At 58.3% G+C, this 17885-nt stretch overlaps 1 protein-coding gene across 3 annotated transcripts in view; it reads right to left on the bottom strand.

The window, feature by feature from the left end:
• Window positions 1–1247: 1247 nt before the first annotated feature.
• SAMD4A (sterile alpha motif domain containing 4A) overlaps window positions 1248–17885 on the bottom strand; it is a 128474-nt gene continuing 111836 nt past the window's right edge. For 2 of the 3 annotated variants that reach the window (XM_026056130.1, XM_026056131.1), the window contains 6 exons: window positions 15608–15693; window positions 11564–11682; window positions 7082–7283; window positions 6593–6719; window positions 2958–3041; window positions 1248–1463 (listed from right to left, as the gene is read on the bottom strand). In XM_026056130.1, coding sequence (XP_025911915.1) covers window positions 1435–1463; window positions 2958–3041; window positions 6593–6719; window positions 7082–7283; window positions 11564–11682; window positions 15608–15693 — 647 coding nt within the window. In that variant the 3' untranslated portion in view covers window positions 1248–1434. Of the gene's footprint in view, window positions 1464–2957; window positions 3042–6592; window positions 6720–7081; window positions 7284–11191; window positions 11285–11563; window positions 11683–15607; window positions 15694–17885 lie in introns of those variants that run through there. The other variant, XM_026056132.1, reaches the window with a different exon arrangement.

Below are 17885 nucleotides of genomic sequence, written 5' to 3'. Positions count from 1 at the left end.
GGACGCACGGCTTCAGCTAGCACGAGAAAAGGAAAAAGGAAAAAAAGAAAAAAGAAAAAAAGGAAAAAAGGAAAAAGCAACGCAACTACAGAGTGACGTTATCCCCGGCCGAGAGCTGACGGCATCCGGCGCTCGGCTACTACAGAACAGTTGCATCCGGGGGGAAACGGGTAAATACAAAAAAGAAAGGCACTGCCGCTTTATTACTAACGAGTCGACTTCACAGCCTCATTCACGCAACTGTTTTTTTTTTCCCCCCCTCTTTTTTATATAAATAATTTTTATTTTATTTTAGGATTCGATTTTTTTCTTTTTTTCTTTTCTTTTTTTTTTTTTTAAATGGCGCTCTGCTACCTGCACTCAATACAGGCCTGGGACAGAGCTGGGAAGGACTTCCAAAGTGTAACCGAAGCCTCTTTTTAGGTAAAAAACAAGAAACAGCAAACACAACTAAGTAGTTCTTAACCTATACACCGTCAATGGAAAATAAGCTTTTTTTAAAAAGAAAGAAAAAGAAAAAAAAGAACTGAAGTGTTTGGTGGTTGTTAATAACAGACATCATCATGGGTACCAGCCACAGCAAGTTAACAAGCCACGTAKCCAAAATAATATATCTAACGCTCAGATAACCTCTGTTTCTCTGCTCAGCACAGGAATAAATAGCCATTTCGGATCTGCGAGCGCTCCGAGTCCCCTCCGTCCCGCCGCAGGGCCTCCCCCTCCCGGCTCCGCCCGAGCTCCCCAAAACACATCCCACGCTCCCTCGCTTCCACGTAATTTGTCCCCCCTCCCCTGCGCTCCCCGCCGTCGCGCGGGATAAACCGCCTGCGAGGGGCCGCGCCAGCGACCCTCCGTCCAGCCTGCCCTCGCCTCCAAAGGAAGGGATTATTTGATTATTATTGTTATTATTACTATTATTTTGTCCTTTTTGGACGCCGCCGCAAGCGCAGCGGGATAYGAGACGGGAATTTCGGGGCCACGACAAGGGTGTTTCGGCGAGGGCCGAGGCCGGGCCTGGGAGCCACCCCCTGCACCACTACCCATCCGTGTCCGTGTCCAGAAACAGGGTTTGCCCACGGTGCTCTCCTCAGACCTCATCTGCCAGCGCTTTCACCTGCCGCGGTCCCTCCCGCCGCCCTCCCACGCCTTTTTTTTTTTTTTTTTCTTTTTTTCCTTTTTTTTCTTTTTTTCATCATGGTTTCCCCTCCCCCCCCAGCCAGCATGGATGTAATAAATGACAACACAAATTCCAATTCTAATGATATGTTCACAAGGACAATCTACACATTCACAAAATTAAAACAGGAGCGAGAAGGAGCGAGCGAGAGGGCAGCTGCGGGCCGCCTCCGAGGAGCCCCCCCGCGCGCCCACACCTCGCTGCCGGCCCCGCAGCCGTCGCGCTCCCGGCCAGCGTTGCGACCGTCGCACCGGCTCCTAGATCGTCGAGGTTCGGTCGACACCATCTGCAAGGAGGAACGGAGAGTTAGGAGCTGCCGGGGGGGCCAGCGGGAGCTGCCGGCACGGAGACGTGCCCAAAAGCCAGCACGAGCGGAGGCCAAAAACGCGGCCGCGACCAAGCCCTTCCCCAGCCGTGGGGATCCCGGTGGGGGGGGCGGGGGCGGCTGCAAGGACGGGGCTTTCGGGGCCCTGGTGGCAAGACACGGTCCGTTGGGATGAAGGGCTGGAGCTCGGCGGAAGGGCAGGAGCCTGCAYGCTCCCGCCGGCCGCGTCACCAGCTCCGGCGGCGGCAAGGCGAGCGGCTGCCCTGACAGCGCGCTGCCTGCAACGCTGCCCGAATCCTCGCGGCCGCCTCCGTCCTTCGGCTCAGCCGCTGGCGGCTCAAGACTGAAAACAAACAGGTTTGTTACGCTGTTTTTGTTTTTTTTTTTKGGAAGGTTTATTATTATTTCTTTTTTTGGAGCTGTTTATAGCGTGACTGGTCTGGAGAGGCTTGGGGCGATGCGACCTGGAAAAAATAACCGGGAGGAAGAGAGGCCTGCGGAGGAACAGCAGGGCTCTGCCTGGCCGGGGCGCTCGCTCGGCGGCTGGCGGGAGCGTCCTTGTTTCGGCAGCCAGCGACGCTGCCGCGGCACCGCGAGGGCCCAGCCGCCTTCCGCGCTCCTCGCCGACGGGTCTCTCCCCCGGGAGCGTGGCGGCATTCGTTTTCCGGGAGGGCTCCCAGGCTCCGATTCGCGGTGCCTCCCACCGCTTCGACGCAGTCCGTGGATTTCAGGGCACGAGGCATGCGTGGTTTTTTTTGGGGAGGCCCTGGGGAAAGGGCGTTGGGAAGCGGCGCGGGTTTCCGGGCCGGCACAGCGGAGCTCGCCGTTCCTCGCAGCCTGGGCCGCCGTTTCTCCCGGTTCCCCTCGCCGGGGCGGACGTCGCTCGTGCTTGCGGGTCTGACGCGCCGTCCGGGGGCGGCAGGCGCTTTCCGCTGCTCCGACCCCTCGCCCCCGCTCTCGCCCGCATGGACGTCCCGGCACGGCCAGCACCAGCGCCGCCGGCACCGCGGGCGAGGTGCTGCCGGTGTCGCCGGAGCCGAGGGAGCCCCRCGCCTGCCCACCCCCTGGCGACACTGGGGATACTGGTGGCGGAAGGGTGAACACTCCAAAGCCTGCGACACGTCCCAGCACGCTGGTGGCAGGGCCTTTCTCCATGACTAGGAAGAGWCTAGGAAGCTAACGCTCACCGTCGTTAGCAGGCTAACGAGCGGCTAAGCAGCACAGGCTTCACAGTAGGAGGGTTCAGCCGCTGCTTTCGGCTCTACCCCTTGCTGAGGCAGCGGAGCCGCGCGCCGAGGCCAGGCCAGCCCCGTCCGAGCCGTGCCGCTGGGCCCGGCGCTCACAGCCCGGCGCTGTCSCAGCCCTTGGGGGCGGCGGAGCGGGGGCAGGTGCCGGGGGGCTCGGCCGAGGCCGCGCGGATGCGCCGGAGGAGCCCGAGGAGGAGGGAGTGCTCACCGCTGAGCGCGTGCTCCGTCATGCTCAGGCACAGGGACTCCAGCCTGTTGTTGATGTCGGGCTCCGTCACCGGCACCGGGAACTCTGCAAGGGAGAGACACCGCGGCGTCAAGGGAGCTTCTCGTTTCGCCGGCGCGCCCCAGCCCGCTCGCCTGCCGCAAAGCAGCGCGGGYGAGCCACGAAACCCTCACCCCTGGCCTTGCGGGCTGCCCGCAGTGCACGGCAGCCTCCGCTCGCTGTCCCAAYGCTACGTACAGAAATAACACGCTGAGGAGCATCGCAAGCCCAAGACGCAGCCTCTTGGCGCGACCCAGAAGACCAGGGTCGGCCCCACCACTCAAGCCAAAGACCTGCTTAACGTCCCCGGCCGGTCTTACGGCATTGCTGAACTTGCACAGCATTTGGGTTTCAAATGTAACCATCTCAGGTCAGAGAAGTTTGCAAAAATAGTTATATTTCCCCCCTCGGAGCAGTTTCTCAACAGTAAGGTGTGAATGGGGGAGAACTCCACGGCACCGCGACAGGGGAGTGGAAATGACAGGTTTACACATTGGGTCGCGGGTGAAAATGCCACATGGAAAGGTCTCCGAGGTCTGCACAGACCGGCGGAGCAGCTGTGCAGTGAATGCGAAAGGAGCCGAGAGGGAAGCTGCTCCCTCCGCGGCGGCGTGTCGGTGGGAGAGGAAGAGCGTCCCCCGAGCCGCAGGTCCGCCGGCTGCAGCGCCGGAGCCGCGGGTGCGCTGCGAAGGGGAATCAAAGCTCCCCACTCCAGAGGCCGGCGGCCACTTTGCCGTGCGAGGAGCCAGAGCTCTCCCCCTCGCTCCCAACGCGCATCCTGCATTTCATCCAACGGCTCGTTCATGCCCAACATTCAAGCCGCCCCGGAGCGAGGTGGCTGAGCATCTTTGGGGCTGAATATCCGTCCCTCGCTGCCCATCCGCACGCGGCACGCCGTCACGCTTCTCCCCGGCGCTGCGTCTCAGCTCCTCGGCAGAGGTTGCCTCAAGTCAGCAGAGCTCGTACAGCGCCTGGAGCAGCGCGGCCCGGCTCCTGCCCGGGGCCTCGCAGGCTGCGGCGCTGCAGGCAGCGCGCGGGGCTAAGCGCTCGGACGCCGCCGCTGCCGCGCTGCGACGGGGGATGGCAGCACAGACCAGCCTTGCCGCGCCGCTCCAACGCGCCCGGCTCAGCGGCTGCGGCGGGCCGCGAAGCCCGGCTAGCGGCAGCATCCCCAGCGGGCTGACAAACATCCCTGCTGCCACGTCCCCGAGTGCTGCGGAGCCTTGCAGAGGAGCCTGGGCTCCGGGCTTCGCTTGAGCCACTTTTCCTTAGGCACAACCGAAATCGAAGAAGTGGAAAGAAGCCCCTTTGGGGGGGGGGGTTATCTGAGACGTGGCCCAGCAGAGCCCTGAAGAAGGGACTCCCGGTGCTGCACAGAAGCCGTCTCCCCCTGCGCCTGGATGTTGCACATGGGTGAGGACCCCACCGCCGGGAGGAAGAGCCCCCCCGCGCGTACGGCTTGATTTCTCTCGTTCTCCAAGGAGGCCTTTCAACCCGGGCTCAATCCACACAAAATCAAAAAGCCCCCGGTATTTCCTTAAATGCCTCCGGAGTGGTAACTGATATGCGTCCCTACTTTAGGTGATATTTCAGTCCATGGGACAAACCAGTTTTGGTGCTGGTTTTAAATAGCGCACACGTGTGAAGCCAAAGCCTGTACTCAGCTCTGTCCAACGCCCTGAGCTGCACAGAAGGATCTCAGGCAAGAAACGGCCACTGCGTTCAGGGCCGTGGAAAGGTTTTGCCTCATTCTTTGGGCTTGATTTTTAATTTCAGCAGACCCATTAGGTTTCCTCTCGCTCTGTTAATCCGAGGAGACAGGCCCTCCTCGCAAGACTGCCTGCAGAAGAAGCGCTGAAGAGCACAAAAGCTCCTTCACGGATTTCGTGATTTTGGGTCCACCTCTAACTCGACCCTCAAGGGAGGCCAACCTGGAGCCCCCCTGAGTTAGCAAGGTCAGGGTCCCCCGTGCCACGTCCCTGATGAGGGTTTGGGGCAGGAGGACTTGCTGCTTCTCCAGGCCGAGACTCTCAGCCTGCGGGTAATATTTGCACTAGTGATTTAGTGGACAGGCATCTAAAATATACCTTAAAAAGAGCAGAATCTGGGACAGGGAGCTGTGAAGGTAGCTGCTGTTACTGATGCATGGCAACTCCTCCTGGCCACAGGCTCTCGGGAGCGTGGGACAAGGTCCAGAAGGTGCCGGGTTCGCTGCCACGCTGCTCGGGGCTGCAAAGCCTGCGTCCGAGCGCCCAGCTCCGGCGCCAGCAGCAGCAAAGCCAAGCTTTCCACGGGATCACCCGCAGCGCTCAGAGAGACCTGTTATCACAGGGGACCAGAGCTGAGAAACCCGTGGTGCTTCGCTGCGACACCGGCTGGGTTTTGGCCCCCGCGAGACCGAGCAGCGGGCGATGTCGGCGCTCGGTTTACCTGTTTGCGCAGCCCTGCCTCCTCCTGGCGAGTATTAAAGGATTCATTCATTCGTGTTTACAAAGTCTTTGGTGATCCGCGAATGAAAAGTGTTTGGAGAACCCAGCATCATATTATTACTCATTTTCGTCGCGACTTTGTCCGTATCTTTGGCAACGCCGCTCTGTAACCCTTCTGCGCCCTCGTTCAGTGCAGTCTAACATGCAAAACTATCTATTCTCCTCCAGTGCTTGCAGAAATGTGTCCTTGCACCGGTGTTTAATCAATACCCGAGAACAGACACCATCTTGCTACAAGACATTTGCCACCGAAATGAGACAGTTAAAACACTGCAGACATGTAATACACATGGAGTGAAGGGAACTGCCAAGCTGAAACCCTGGTGGTAGCTTAGGAATGAGATTTAATTTAGTAACTCCCTGTCCCCCAATAGAAATTGTTGCAATAAGCACCTAGTAAGAAAAGTCATGTTCAAAAAGCTAATGAAGTGCTTTACAGAGAAAGAAAGCATAAACGTCCCCACATGGAGGAAGGTCACCCTGCAGGATTGAGGTTCAGCCAGAAACTCCCCCAAACCATAGGATGCTCCAATACACAGGAGCATTTTTGAAGTGCTTGGCACATAAACAGGAAGCATCAATAAGGCAACATTTACCTTAACACGCATTACAAAAAGAGTTTCCCTCCAGTGTATGAAGTCACATCCTCCGCACTGGGTCTTCCAGTCCACGCACCAACAAAAAAGGTGATCGAAGAGCTACAACGCTCCCCGCGTAACATAAAGCCTCTCAGAAGGAAGCTATGTAAGGCACTAGCACAGTCGAGATGTTATATATAGGGTCAAAATCCCTCCAGCGACGTCTCCAGTTTAATCAACCCAGTAATCTGACTAGCGTCAAAAATATCTCGGTCAGATTGCGACAGACTGAGCTTGCATAGTCTGGCTTGCAGCCAGCCCAGCGCCGCTCCCGCCCGCAACGCACGGTTTAAAAAAAGAAAGCTTTGCTCTAAGCGTGCAGGGACGTATTGTGACAGCTCCGGCGAAGCACCGGCGGCGGGGTTCGCCGGCCCGGCTGTGGCAACGCGACGTACGCTCGTTATCTCGAGGGGACGAACAAGCAAAAGGCAAACGAAGGGTTGCTTCCTACCTGGCTGCTGAAACATCAGCATGGTCTGCGGGGAGGTGTGAACCGGCAGCGAGCGCGTCCTCTGCACCGAGCTGTGGGTCCGGCTGGGCATGCTGTTGCTGCCGCCGGGGTTGGCGAACCAGAGGTTCTGCGGAAAGCGAGAGAGCAGGCGTCGCGGTTAAACCAAGCGGCAGCTCCGGCTGCGGCCCCCTCCCCGCGCCCCTCCGCGCCGCCGAGAGCGCAAACAGGAAACGCCTGCAAACGGCTCCCGCTGCTTTGGCTTTAAATAAATGAATAAATAAATAAAAGGATCCAGCCTAGTTAGTCCGACGAGGAAAATCAGAGAAACCRTTCCAACCCGATCTTAGCAAAGGGGGTGATCCTCTCCCTCCCGCGACGGCAGATGTCCAGACGCCCGCGTCACAGCAGCCACCGGCGGCGCCGCGRGGACTCCGCCGGGCTCCTCGGCGAAACCCGCTTCGCCCCCCGCCTCTCCCCGTCCCCACCAACCTGTCTGCCTTGCTTGAGGATGGCGGGGTTGGCGGCGGCGCTGCGCTGGGCCGTGCCCAGCAGCCCGCCGGGCCCCAGCAGCCCCAGCCGGGCGGTGGGGAGGTTGCGGGAGGGGATCTGGAATTGCCGGGGGTTTCGTCTGCCCATTCCTGCACCTGCAGAGCCAGCTGTCGGCAAGGAGTTCGACTGGCCAAAGCCTCGGCTGCGGAGAAGGCGGAGAGAGGGAGAGAGGGGAAGGGAAAGCCGCGCGTGAGCGAGAGGCCTTCGCAGAGCGACGCTCGAGCCGGCTGCGAGGTTACAGGCGGAGGCAGCGCTCGGCGCAGCCGGAGCGAGCTGCAGCCTCGGCCCGCTCCGCTTTTAACGGCAAAACTTCCCAAGGGTCCCGTCACGCTGCTTGAGCAACGGTGCCCTACCGGAGCTCGCCACCAGATGGATCATATTTGCGCGTGCTGGCTGCAAAGGACGGTCCGCCGCCAGCAGCCGGCTTTGCTCCGACTTCCCGCCCCGAGACAAAATCCCACGGGCCCTCCCGGGGTGAATCCGTGGGACGTTCCCGCCAGCAGGGAGGCAGCGACCTGCTTTCGCCGAGAGCCGAGGCGGCGGCGAGCTGCGAGGTGCCACCCGGGGTTTCCGGACGTAGCGTGGGCGTTTGGCTACCCCGACGCGATCCCGGCTCGCGGCGGATATAAAAAGCTCCTGTCGCAATAGCCGGCCACTCACGGCTCGCAAGCACGGCCGGAGCTTTCCCGGCACATCCGGGCGCCTCCACGCTTCCCCCAGCCGCGGAGAAGGGTCGACGGGACCCTGGCTCGATGCTGCTTTTCCCCCAGCCCTCCTGCCCCGCTTTCCAGAAAGCTCATTTTCACCAAACTTGTGCGCACACGGTTCTCTCCGAGACGTCTCACCTTCTATCAGATTTGGTTCAAATGAGCTAACAAACAAGTCCAAAATTAGCAAATTTTGGCAGGAGGGACTGAGCGAAAGGCACACGCACAGCCTGATCACCTAAACCTCCCTTCCTTTAGAAATTGAGCCTGAAAAAAGGAAAAGCAAAGCAGGAGCTGATGAACGGAGGCAGCCTCCTCCCGGGGTGAGCCGCGGGCATGGGACACGCTGCGTCTCGTCACCCAGGGGACTGCATGTACCCGCGCACGCGACAAGTGCTAAATAGGGGCTCGCCGGCCTCCGAGGCTCCCTCCCGGGGACACGACGTGTCTAGCACCTTCCTCGCCCCGGGGAAGCGCTGATGGAATTTAAAGGCATCCGGAGCGGGAGGGCAGACGGGCTGCACAACTCGCAGCCCGCGAAACGTGCGTCCTCGGCGCATCAGGACAGCGCGACCTAGCCGGGACGCGGAGCCTGACGTTCGTGGGGACAGGAGGCCGGCGGGCAGCAGGCGGAACCGGCTCTGGACCTGTTCCCGTCTCAGCGCGGCGAACCCGGAGCTGTTTCCCTGAGGTCAGCAAAACCCCAGCCTGCAGCCACGATCGTGCGGCCGCAGACAAGCGGCATCGAATTTAGGCAGGCGCCAGTCTCGCCGGCATCCCTCCCACCGCCCCGTCCCCTCGCAGGCCTGCTGGTGTCACGGTGCCTGGTGGGGACCAGCCCGGCACAGGCGCAGCCGCCCAGGCCGGGGACAACCTGCGAAGGGGTCGAGCGAGGGCGGCCGGGGCTCCCGGCCGTCTGTGAGAGGGGCCGCGTTGGCAGACGGATTTCTGCTCCCTTTGGAGCTAGGTGACTCTGGAGCGGGGACCCCGGGCATCAGCGCTGATAGGGGAATCCTCGTCACCGGGCCGCGGCCCTGCCAGCAGACCATTTTCTGCCTGTAATTCGGCCCAGGCCTTTACCTTTTACCTCTTCCTACACATTCTTGCTGCGTAACAGGATATTGCATTTAAAAACAAACACACAGAGGAACGGCACGCGCGCAACCAGATAATCCTGGAAAACAAGCGTGTTTGCAGCGCAGGTCTCCTAACCGCGCAAAGCCGTCTTTATGTCTTTGCCCGATTAGCGCGCGGGAGACATAAAGAGCTGGGCAGCACGGCTGCAGCGCCGTTATCAGGTTTAAACACAACGAACGATAGCGGCGTTCTGGAAAGGCACAGCTACTATTGCTCTTACGGTTGCTGTTTCACCCTGCCCTTCTCCAGCACTTAATCACCGTCGCAGATGTTTCAGCTCACCTTCCTCTTAGCCCTAATCTCTCCAGCTCGTGCAGGCTATTGCAAACATGCTTCAGAAGACATTAACGTTCTGGGTTCCCAGAACAGGATAGATTTACTAGGCAGAAATACAGCGGAGTTTCTTTAAACCTCGTCCAAAAAATGGTCTTGCCATTAAATCCTCAGAGCGCTACGAGAAAAGCAGAACCGGCCACGCGGCCTTCTCTGTCTGCAGCTTCCCAGGAGCGGAGAGAGCAGAAGAAAAGCAAAACAGCACCGTGCCCGCTTTGCTTCGGGAAACGCACAGCAGCCCCGTCTGCGCCGACGTCCTAGGCTCCGCGGACCGACCGTGCCACCGGCGCGGGGCAACGCAGCTCGGCTCGTCGGCTCGGCCTCGCCACTGCACGAACGCAGCCGCATCGCTTCCAGAGGCAGCTCGCCGAAGAAATGCCCTGGCCACGCTCGGGCGACGCTGAGCTGCGCTGGTCCGGGCCGAACGCCTYAGGCATCGCTGCAGCGGGTTCCCCGGCTCGTCTCTTGGGTCTGGCCGGTTGTGTTAAAAAGGGCAGGATGTCCCTGGACCGAGCAAGCTCTGCGCACTTAGGTGGTGCGACGCTGGGCTAAGCTGGCCTGAGGCTCCGAGCCCTGAAGCCCCAGGCCTGGGGAAGGGGTGCGGAAACACGCTGGGCCTCCCCGCAGGCACCGGAAGCAGCAGGACTCACGCAGCTCGTTGCATGCGTATCCCCGTTTCCCCCAGCCAGCGGCAAGCTGCCGTAGGCTAAGGCACCGTGCCAGGCGTCTTTGGTACCGTGCTTCACGCCCTGACGCTTCCAGCTACTGCATTCACCTGTGACRAGCTTTCCCCATCCCTTAGGGACGCTTTAGGGCAATCAGGATGCAGCGAGTCCCTGCTTGTCGGCTGAACGCTGCCTCTCAGCCCGTCTCAACGGCAAAGCGAAGCACGTCGGCTCAAGCGACCCCGTCGCTGCACCAGYGCGGCCGTCCCGCCGTCCCCACCGCGTCGATGCCGCCTCCGCACCGGCGCGCGCAGCGGGGGGCAAAAGCTTCCTTCAACTGCACCAGGGTGGGAGCTGGCCCGGGGGCAGCCGGTCACCCCACCGCCCAGCGACGTYTTGGTATGGAGACTCGGGAGCATCTCCTGGGCGGCTCTGGGAAAAGGACGGAGGCAGCTGCTCCACCTCGCCTCCGGGGTTGGCTGGGCGCGCGGCCGAAACGCTGCGCCGGCTGCTTCTGAGCCAAACAGGTCTGGCGGAAACCCTTTGCTCTTGTCACTTCTCTTTCTTTTCCTTCGGAGAACTTTGTTAGTGTTTTCATTTCCAAAATATTTAATTGCATTTCACTGGGGAAAACTTCACCAGCTCTGCATTCGTTGTTTTTTACGTTCCTTTTGAATTTAATTCCTTGCTTTCCCAATACTCCCGGTGATTTGCAGAATACTTTTTGAGAAAAAAATCAAAGAGAAAAAATAACCTGCCCAAGATTGCAACAAAATACACTAATCGGAATGAAACAAACGGCTGAAGTTATTGTTTGAACTGATTAAAAAAATACCTGCTCTTGAAATAGTCCAAACTTTTTCCAGGATCACTTGAAATTCAGCACTGTCCGGGAGGTGAGTAAACACGGTGTTCGCACCACATCCCTACCCAAGGTTTTCTGACTAGTCCCCAAGTCTCGGCACCTTGTGTAGACTTCAAATTTTTCCGCCAGTTGACTGCATTTTGGTGAAACGCTGGCACTGACCTAATTAACAACGGACACCAGCTGGAAGGGAAGCCAGCAGGCAGGACACAGGCTAGCCGCCAAGGGCCGCGGATGGATCGTGCAGCTGGGAAGCCGTACGCACCGGGGAGACGTTCAGAGCCAGGGTAACGGCGTGGGAATTGGTGCCGCAGGTGCTGACCAAGCGCGAAAGCAAACTTACTGCTATTTTCCCCTCTTCGCGAAGGCCTGCTTCCATTTCTGCAGCTTTTCAACCTCTCCTCTCGCTCAATTTCCCTATGAGTGAGCTGCACATCTGTAAAATGGGTATAATTGTGCTTCCCCCCTGCTTCCGGCCTGATTTAAGCCGTGAGATGTCTGGGAGCAGGTACAAGGTAACGCAGGGGCGGCTCCCGCCGTGCAACACGAACCAGCGGCGCGACGGCACCGCTACCCGAAACGCAGCCCCGCAACGCGAGCGGGGCACAGGGGCCGGCCCTGCCGCTGGGCGTCCCCGGCCCCAGGCGAGAGCACCCCGGCCTGGGCGCTCCCGGGCGACGGGCTCACCCCCTCCGCGAGCCGAAACCACACGTACCTCCTCTGCTGCCGATAGCCTGACAGCTCCAGGAGGGATTTCCGAGGGAAAGACCTAAAGAGTTTTTGCACCTGCTGTTTCCATGACAACAGTCTTTTCTTCTGTATCTCTGTAAACGCCTGCCCGAAAAAGAGAAAAACAGAAAATGTGAATATTTTCTCGACGCAGCGAGTAAGGATGCATATACGTGCGTATAAAGAAAAACAGGCAGCAATTCTCCCGTGCCCAGAGCAGGCAGGGCCATGAGCCGAGCTCCGGCTTCCCACGTTTCCCCTCCGCGCCTCCCTCTCAAGGAATTACCCACCTTGGCCGGCGAAAACAAGCCCCGAGCAGCTCCCCCCGCGCCACCGTCCAGAGCAGCGGCCCCGGAGGCTGCAAACCGCCCGGCCCCTCGGAGCGGAGAAGGGTTTCCCCAAAGGGTTTTCCCCGTGGCCAAAACCGCCGCTCGCCTGCCTGCGCCCCGCTTTCCCCGGGATGCGGATAGAGCGATGCAGCGCTGCTCGGGGCTTGGGGGGCCACCGAAGCGCAGGGAACGCGCAGGGCTGCCACGGCTCTGCTGGCTCCGTCGCTGCAAAGACCCGAGCGCGTAATGAGGTTCCACGTGGGCTATAAAGCCGTTTTACTAAGAACAGCAAAATAAAATCCATTCTCTTTATCTACTTTTTATTAACTTTTAACCCCTTTTGTTTTTGAATGAAAAAACCATGAGCCGAAGCGTAAATACGGCTTCTTAGAAGGAATCCAGCCATGCTGGGGCTTGGGGACAGATATCCCCCCTAGCCCCCAAATCCGTGACTCGGTCCCAGCGCAGACTCCCGGTTCCCCACCAGCTCCGTTTGCTAACGGGTGCGAACGCACCGGCCTGCCTGCCCCTGCCCGCGCGCGCCCGGCAGCGCCGCAGAGAAACGCCGTTTTTTGAGATCTCTGAAAAACACGCAGACAAAGGCGGCGTCTTGCAGGCGGACTGAAGGCTCAGGAGAGGCGCCCGGGGACGGCGCTGGGGCAACGACCCCTCTCGCAGCCGCCCGCAAGGCGGACCGGGCAGCAAAGCTGCTTCCAGGAAGCCGCCCCCCAGGCCACCACGGCCCTGGGCTTTATCCTCCCCGGTCCCTTCGGGGTTTCCCAGCTTCGTGCTCAGCCCGAGATTCACCAACGGCGCTGAGGGCTCGCAGCCAGAGCAAACAACGCCGAGCCCGGCACAGCCGTGCTTTCAGGTGTCTCCTGAAAAACCTGCCTCCCCCGCGTTTCCCCAGCGCTGCCGGGAGGTGCCGATGGGCTTGTCACCCTCTGGACACAGCTCTGGAAAATATCGCCGGCGTTGGAAAACATTGGGATTTGGAAAGTAGAGCTCCTCGCCGGTGTCCTGTGTCCCAGCTTCCCCATCCCRTCTAGCTCTGCAGAGCAGGGCCGGGTGCAGGAGACCTCAGCTCTGCTCCTGGCTCTGACACCCTTCGCCAGAGGTGACCGTGGATGAGAGTCCCACCACCTCCCAGGCTCTCCAAGGGGAAGGTCTCACCAACGCAGGGGACAGATCTCCTCCTCCTCCTGAAATGCGTGAGATCTACGGGCAAGCGGTGTTGGTGACGGGCGTATCCAGGTTGTTGCCGCCTGTCACGTGCCCACCACCGCTAACTTTAGACACCCAGCCTCTCTGCGCTGCCGACGGAGAGAAGCCGAGGTCTCCAGAGGACAACTCGGAGGCTAATTATTGCCTGCCGTGATTGCTCCGCATCACCCTCCAGAGGAACCGCTCTCTCCTTGTGTTGATTACGAAGGAGCTGATGCAGACAGTGGTTCCAGGACAGGCACCTGCGCTAGCTGCCCCGCGTGCATGGGGTGATCCGGCATCGCCACGTCTATCCCAGACGCCCCTGCAAAYGAATCCCCTCTGCAGCTCTGGCTGTGTCTTTCCAAGCTTCGACCTCACCTTTCCCACCTTCCTCACTCCTTTTTATACCTCYGCTCCCCTAGCAATGCCCTGCACGGCTATCCAGAAAGCCTAGGCAGGATCTGATGGTCTCCAGGTAGCCCTTTGGCCAGGCTAGCTAAAAAAACAAGGATTTCCCACTGTCTGTGTAGAGCATCAAGGAGACCCATATCCATGGGCCTATATCCTGCTCTTTTCATCTGTATTTCTAGAAAACAAATGCAGGAAAAAGATACCCGGAGACTCCCTTTCTCTGCCAGGGAGCTGCTGCTCCACTTTTCCCATTTCTCTATAATGCTACAAAGCGGTCTGCCCGGCGAAGGGACCGCAGCGGTCGTTCTCAGCGCCCGCGCGGGGTTAGGCAAGGCAGGAGCTCCAGCGGCGGAAAAGAGGTTTAACCCCTCCTAACGGGAGGTGCAGAAAGCACCGAGCGGCCTCTCCGGGGAGCCCACGCGGCCTCCGTCGCCAGAGGTTTTCAGGAATGGCCTGGGCCCGGCTGATCCCGCCATGGGGCATGGGGACGGAGGCGACAAGCTCCCGAAGGTCCCCTCGGCCCCCTTCTCCGCCAGCTCTCCCGTAAAACGGGAGCGCGGCACGCGTCCCAGCTGCGTCCGCCCAGCTGCAACGACGTTTGAAAGGCCACGCTCTAAGAAAAGCCTCATCTGCCGCCCTGGATAATTGGATTAATCTCGGGAGCCTGACAAAGACAYGGCAGGGAGAGGGAGGAGGGAAGAGTCGCCAAGCTAGGGCGGCCGCAGCTCCTGGCGCCGAGGTGACTTCAGGTCTGACCGCRGGGCGTCGAGGGAAAAAAAGAAATCTCGCTGCGTTTGGAAACTAGAGGTGAGAGGAGCTTCTCACGCCATCCCTGGGAACGCAGGCGCAGGTGGGAACGCTCCACAAATTAGCAGCCGTCATTTCATCCAACCTGCGCGCGTGGCTCAGAGAGAACCGCTGCCGCGACGGGCCGGTGAGCTGACCGTTTCACGGCAAAACCGAGCAGCCCGTGCCACCGCCCCGGATCTCGAGGGGCCAAATGTACGCTGAGAACACGCGTGCCGACAGCTCAGTGTCCTGCAAACCCCATGCAGTTATTGCTGCCATCGACAGAGGCGACCGGGAGCACAGGTCAAAAACCAAGACAAAGTGGTAGGGTTTTGCCCGGTATCCAACTGTTTCAACTCAATCCAAGACTACCTGTGAGCGTGTGCTTGGCCCCTGGAGAGATCTGCTGATCAAATCAGGGCTCTGCACAAATGGCCCGAGGCCCTGCAAAGAGCTTTATTTCCTAGGCACCAACCTCAGCTGCAGGCGAAAGGGGCTGGGAACTGTCTCCCTCCTCTTCCACTTGGCATACTGCACATTTTGGGGTTTGCAGCCACTAAATTGCTCCCAGTCCTCTCAAGATGAGATTTGCTTTTGTGCTTTGACAGCGTATTTTTTTTTTATAAACAAATAACTGAGAAGCATTTAAAGCTTGCAGCTCTGGTGAGACGTTTGCAAGCTTCCTCCTGACCCCGGACATATGGCCGGGCAACGTGAAGCAGCTTGTACTACCAGGTGCAGCCAGCATGGTACGAATGCTGCGGGACACGGGAGACAGGGCTATCCCTCCCCGTCAGAGAGCAGGACCGCGCCGGAGACCTGTGACCTATCAAGCACAGACTCGGACGCCGTCACCCCGAGCGACAATAAGGTAAATACAGATCCGCCAGGCAGCGGCTATCAGAAACAGATGCGCAAAAAGGCAAGTTGCAAAATCGCAGAACATGTGCTGCGAAACAGAGCCTAGAAACGCCAAGCGATCGCTTGCTCCGTCTGATAGAAACCGCATGCACATTCGTCCTGGGATTTTCTTCCATCCAGCTGCTGATCAGACTGTCACGAGCAAGATGAATTTCCCTGCTCCAGGTCTTTGCAATTATGCAAGCACAGGGGGAGCAACGTTTCTGCGCACCATATTGGATTTACAGCCTGCTCCAGCCCCGTTCTGTCAGAATTACTATTAATACCCCCAAAAATATTTGTGTTAGAAACCCAAAYGTTTACATAAACAGACACTTTGGAAACAGTCTCTAAGTGATGAGAACAACAGTTTTATAAGATCTGTCACGACTCACCTCATGAATTAGACATTTGTCTATGAGCTGTAAATAGGAACTTATATTCTCTTCATCGGGTCTGGAAACTAAAAGTTGTGTACATACTGGAAAAAAAGAGAAGAAAAAATAAACAGAAATGYGGATACTGAGCCGAGATCAGGGCTTTGGGGTTTTTAAAGAATGTTTCGGACATCCTATTTCACTTATCTGATGGATGTTCTCATCAATGGGTCATTTGTCTAGGAAAAACACCCTGCCCCGATTCCTGCCATGCCATTCTATATTTAGGGCCAGATTTTCTTCTCGGTTACGCTGGTGTAAATCCAGAGTAACACCATTTAAGTCATCAAAATTAGACGCGAGCAAATCAGGAGCGCAGAATCTTGCCCCCCCTTCCCTCTTCCTGTTGTAATGGGCAGAAGGCGCTGTCAGCAGAAGACCGTGCTCTAAGATCTATTGCTCCTGTGGCCAAAATTTGCCCCCGCTGAAAATGGATTCCCGCAGCTATTGATGACAGCAGGGTTTTAGCCTCTTTTTGAACCAACGCCATAAAAGCGAGTGCAAATGAATTCGCAGAGGAAGGCCACGAGCGCTCAAGAGAAACGAGTCTCGCCTGTTCTCATAGCGGCGGCGCTGGCTGCAGAAAGCTCCCCTCCCCTGCCGGGCAGCGCTGCCTTCTCCGCACGGCAGCTCCTCCTGACACGAGCTCTCGTTCAGCTGAACGGATACGTCTCCCAGGGATGGCCCAGGAGAGCGGCTCGTTCTGACGGGACCCGTGCCGTACCCACGGCTTCCTGCCTTTACGGAGGCATTTGCCACGGGCTCACAGACAGAGCTGAACTCATCAGCGGGTTTAAAAGGGGGCCATAAACCTGTGCTGGTCTGTGCATGCAGTCAGCTAGCTGGTGAGAAATTTTACACCGCATTTTTATATAGAAAACATCTTTTTCATGCAGTTTTATATAGAAAACAACTTTTCATATACGCTTTGCAGAAAGGGTCTGAAATTGGGTCAGGACTGACATTTCTTCGTGGCATTCTGACAAGTTTCCTTCTGTTGCAGGTCTCCCATCCAGCCTGCAGATGAGAGTCTCCCCTCCTCTCTTCACCAAGGAGATCTCCCTCCATGCAGAAAGCATCTACACCTCAGATCCCACCTAGCAGAGTTAGGACGTGCCCAAATTAGCCCCAAAGTGCCAGCACCACACTGTATATGCTATGTGAAGGTAGCCCCTACCTCCACATTCCTCCTGTTCACCTCCCAGAGGGGCACGTGACACAGTGACAGTGGCTTAAGCCTGATGCAAAGCATTGCAACAGCACCCTACCGCATGCAGGGGACAGCAGCAGAACATTTTGGATGTCCTGTGCCTAAACTGGGGCTTAAAAGGGGCCTTAGACCCATATGATTTGTGCTCAGGATGGCTCACGCGCAGCCCACTCAACAGCGCTTCCTCCGTGCAAGCAGAGTGAGTCCAGGGCTGTCTGCCTCTCCCCAGGCCAAGCAGCCCACGGAGACCCAGTGAAGCACTAAACCATCTGGGCACCTCTGCTGTGAGGCCAGCAAAGCTCCTTCCCCACCTCTACGATGAACATTAGAAAAAGCCTCAGTCCACCCTCAACTCTTCCATTACTGGAAGGCCAAGCCCCAGGTCTCCCTCCTTTTGGCAGGACCATGCACAGAAGCAACTGCTCTACAGGTGAATTCCTTCAAACCCAACCACCGGGCTATCAAATGACTCAAGGAAGTTTGGCAGCTCCTAACAGACGACGGGCAGGCAGTGATACCGGCTATCATTCAAAGCAAGCAGCTCTTCTAGAGGTCTTTAGCCTTGCCTTCCAGCCCCTCAATGCTACGGGCCAAAGCAGAGCCATTAGAAAGCAGAGCAGCATGACAGCAGCATTTAAAAGCCCTGCTCCAACCCTGCCTTCCAGCGTGCTCCCTGTCCCGGCTCCATGGCATGCTGGAGGAAGGCGCAGAGCTGCAGCTCTCAGGAGCGCCAAGCAGCTATAACATGTGGACACGTTCACACTAGCATCTGCCTGGGTAAATGGGTGACAGTGCAACAAGGGCCTTCACGTGGGCCCTCTGCTCACATGAGTCACCAGGACTCATGGGTTTGGGTGGCCTGTGCAGAGGCTTCGCAGGGCTGAGTCATCTCCATTGAAGCAAACCAAACCAGCTGGACTCACGCGACGAGCCTGCAGATGCTGCAGTGGACCCATGCTGTGAACATATCTGTGGATCGGCAGGATGTCTCCAGGGCTCCCCGCTGAACAGGGAGGAAGAGGAGAG

The sequence above is a fragment of the Apteryx rowi genome, unplaced genomic scaffold (assembly GCF_003343035.1).
Source record: "Apteryx rowi isolate R43461 unplaced genomic scaffold, aptRow1 scaffold_13, whole genome shotgun sequence".
NCBI classification, from domain to species: domain Eukaryota; kingdom Metazoa; phylum Chordata; class Aves; order Apterygiformes; family Apterygidae; genus Apteryx; species Apteryx rowi.
This window is presented reverse-complemented; position numbering and strand designations above follow the sequence as displayed.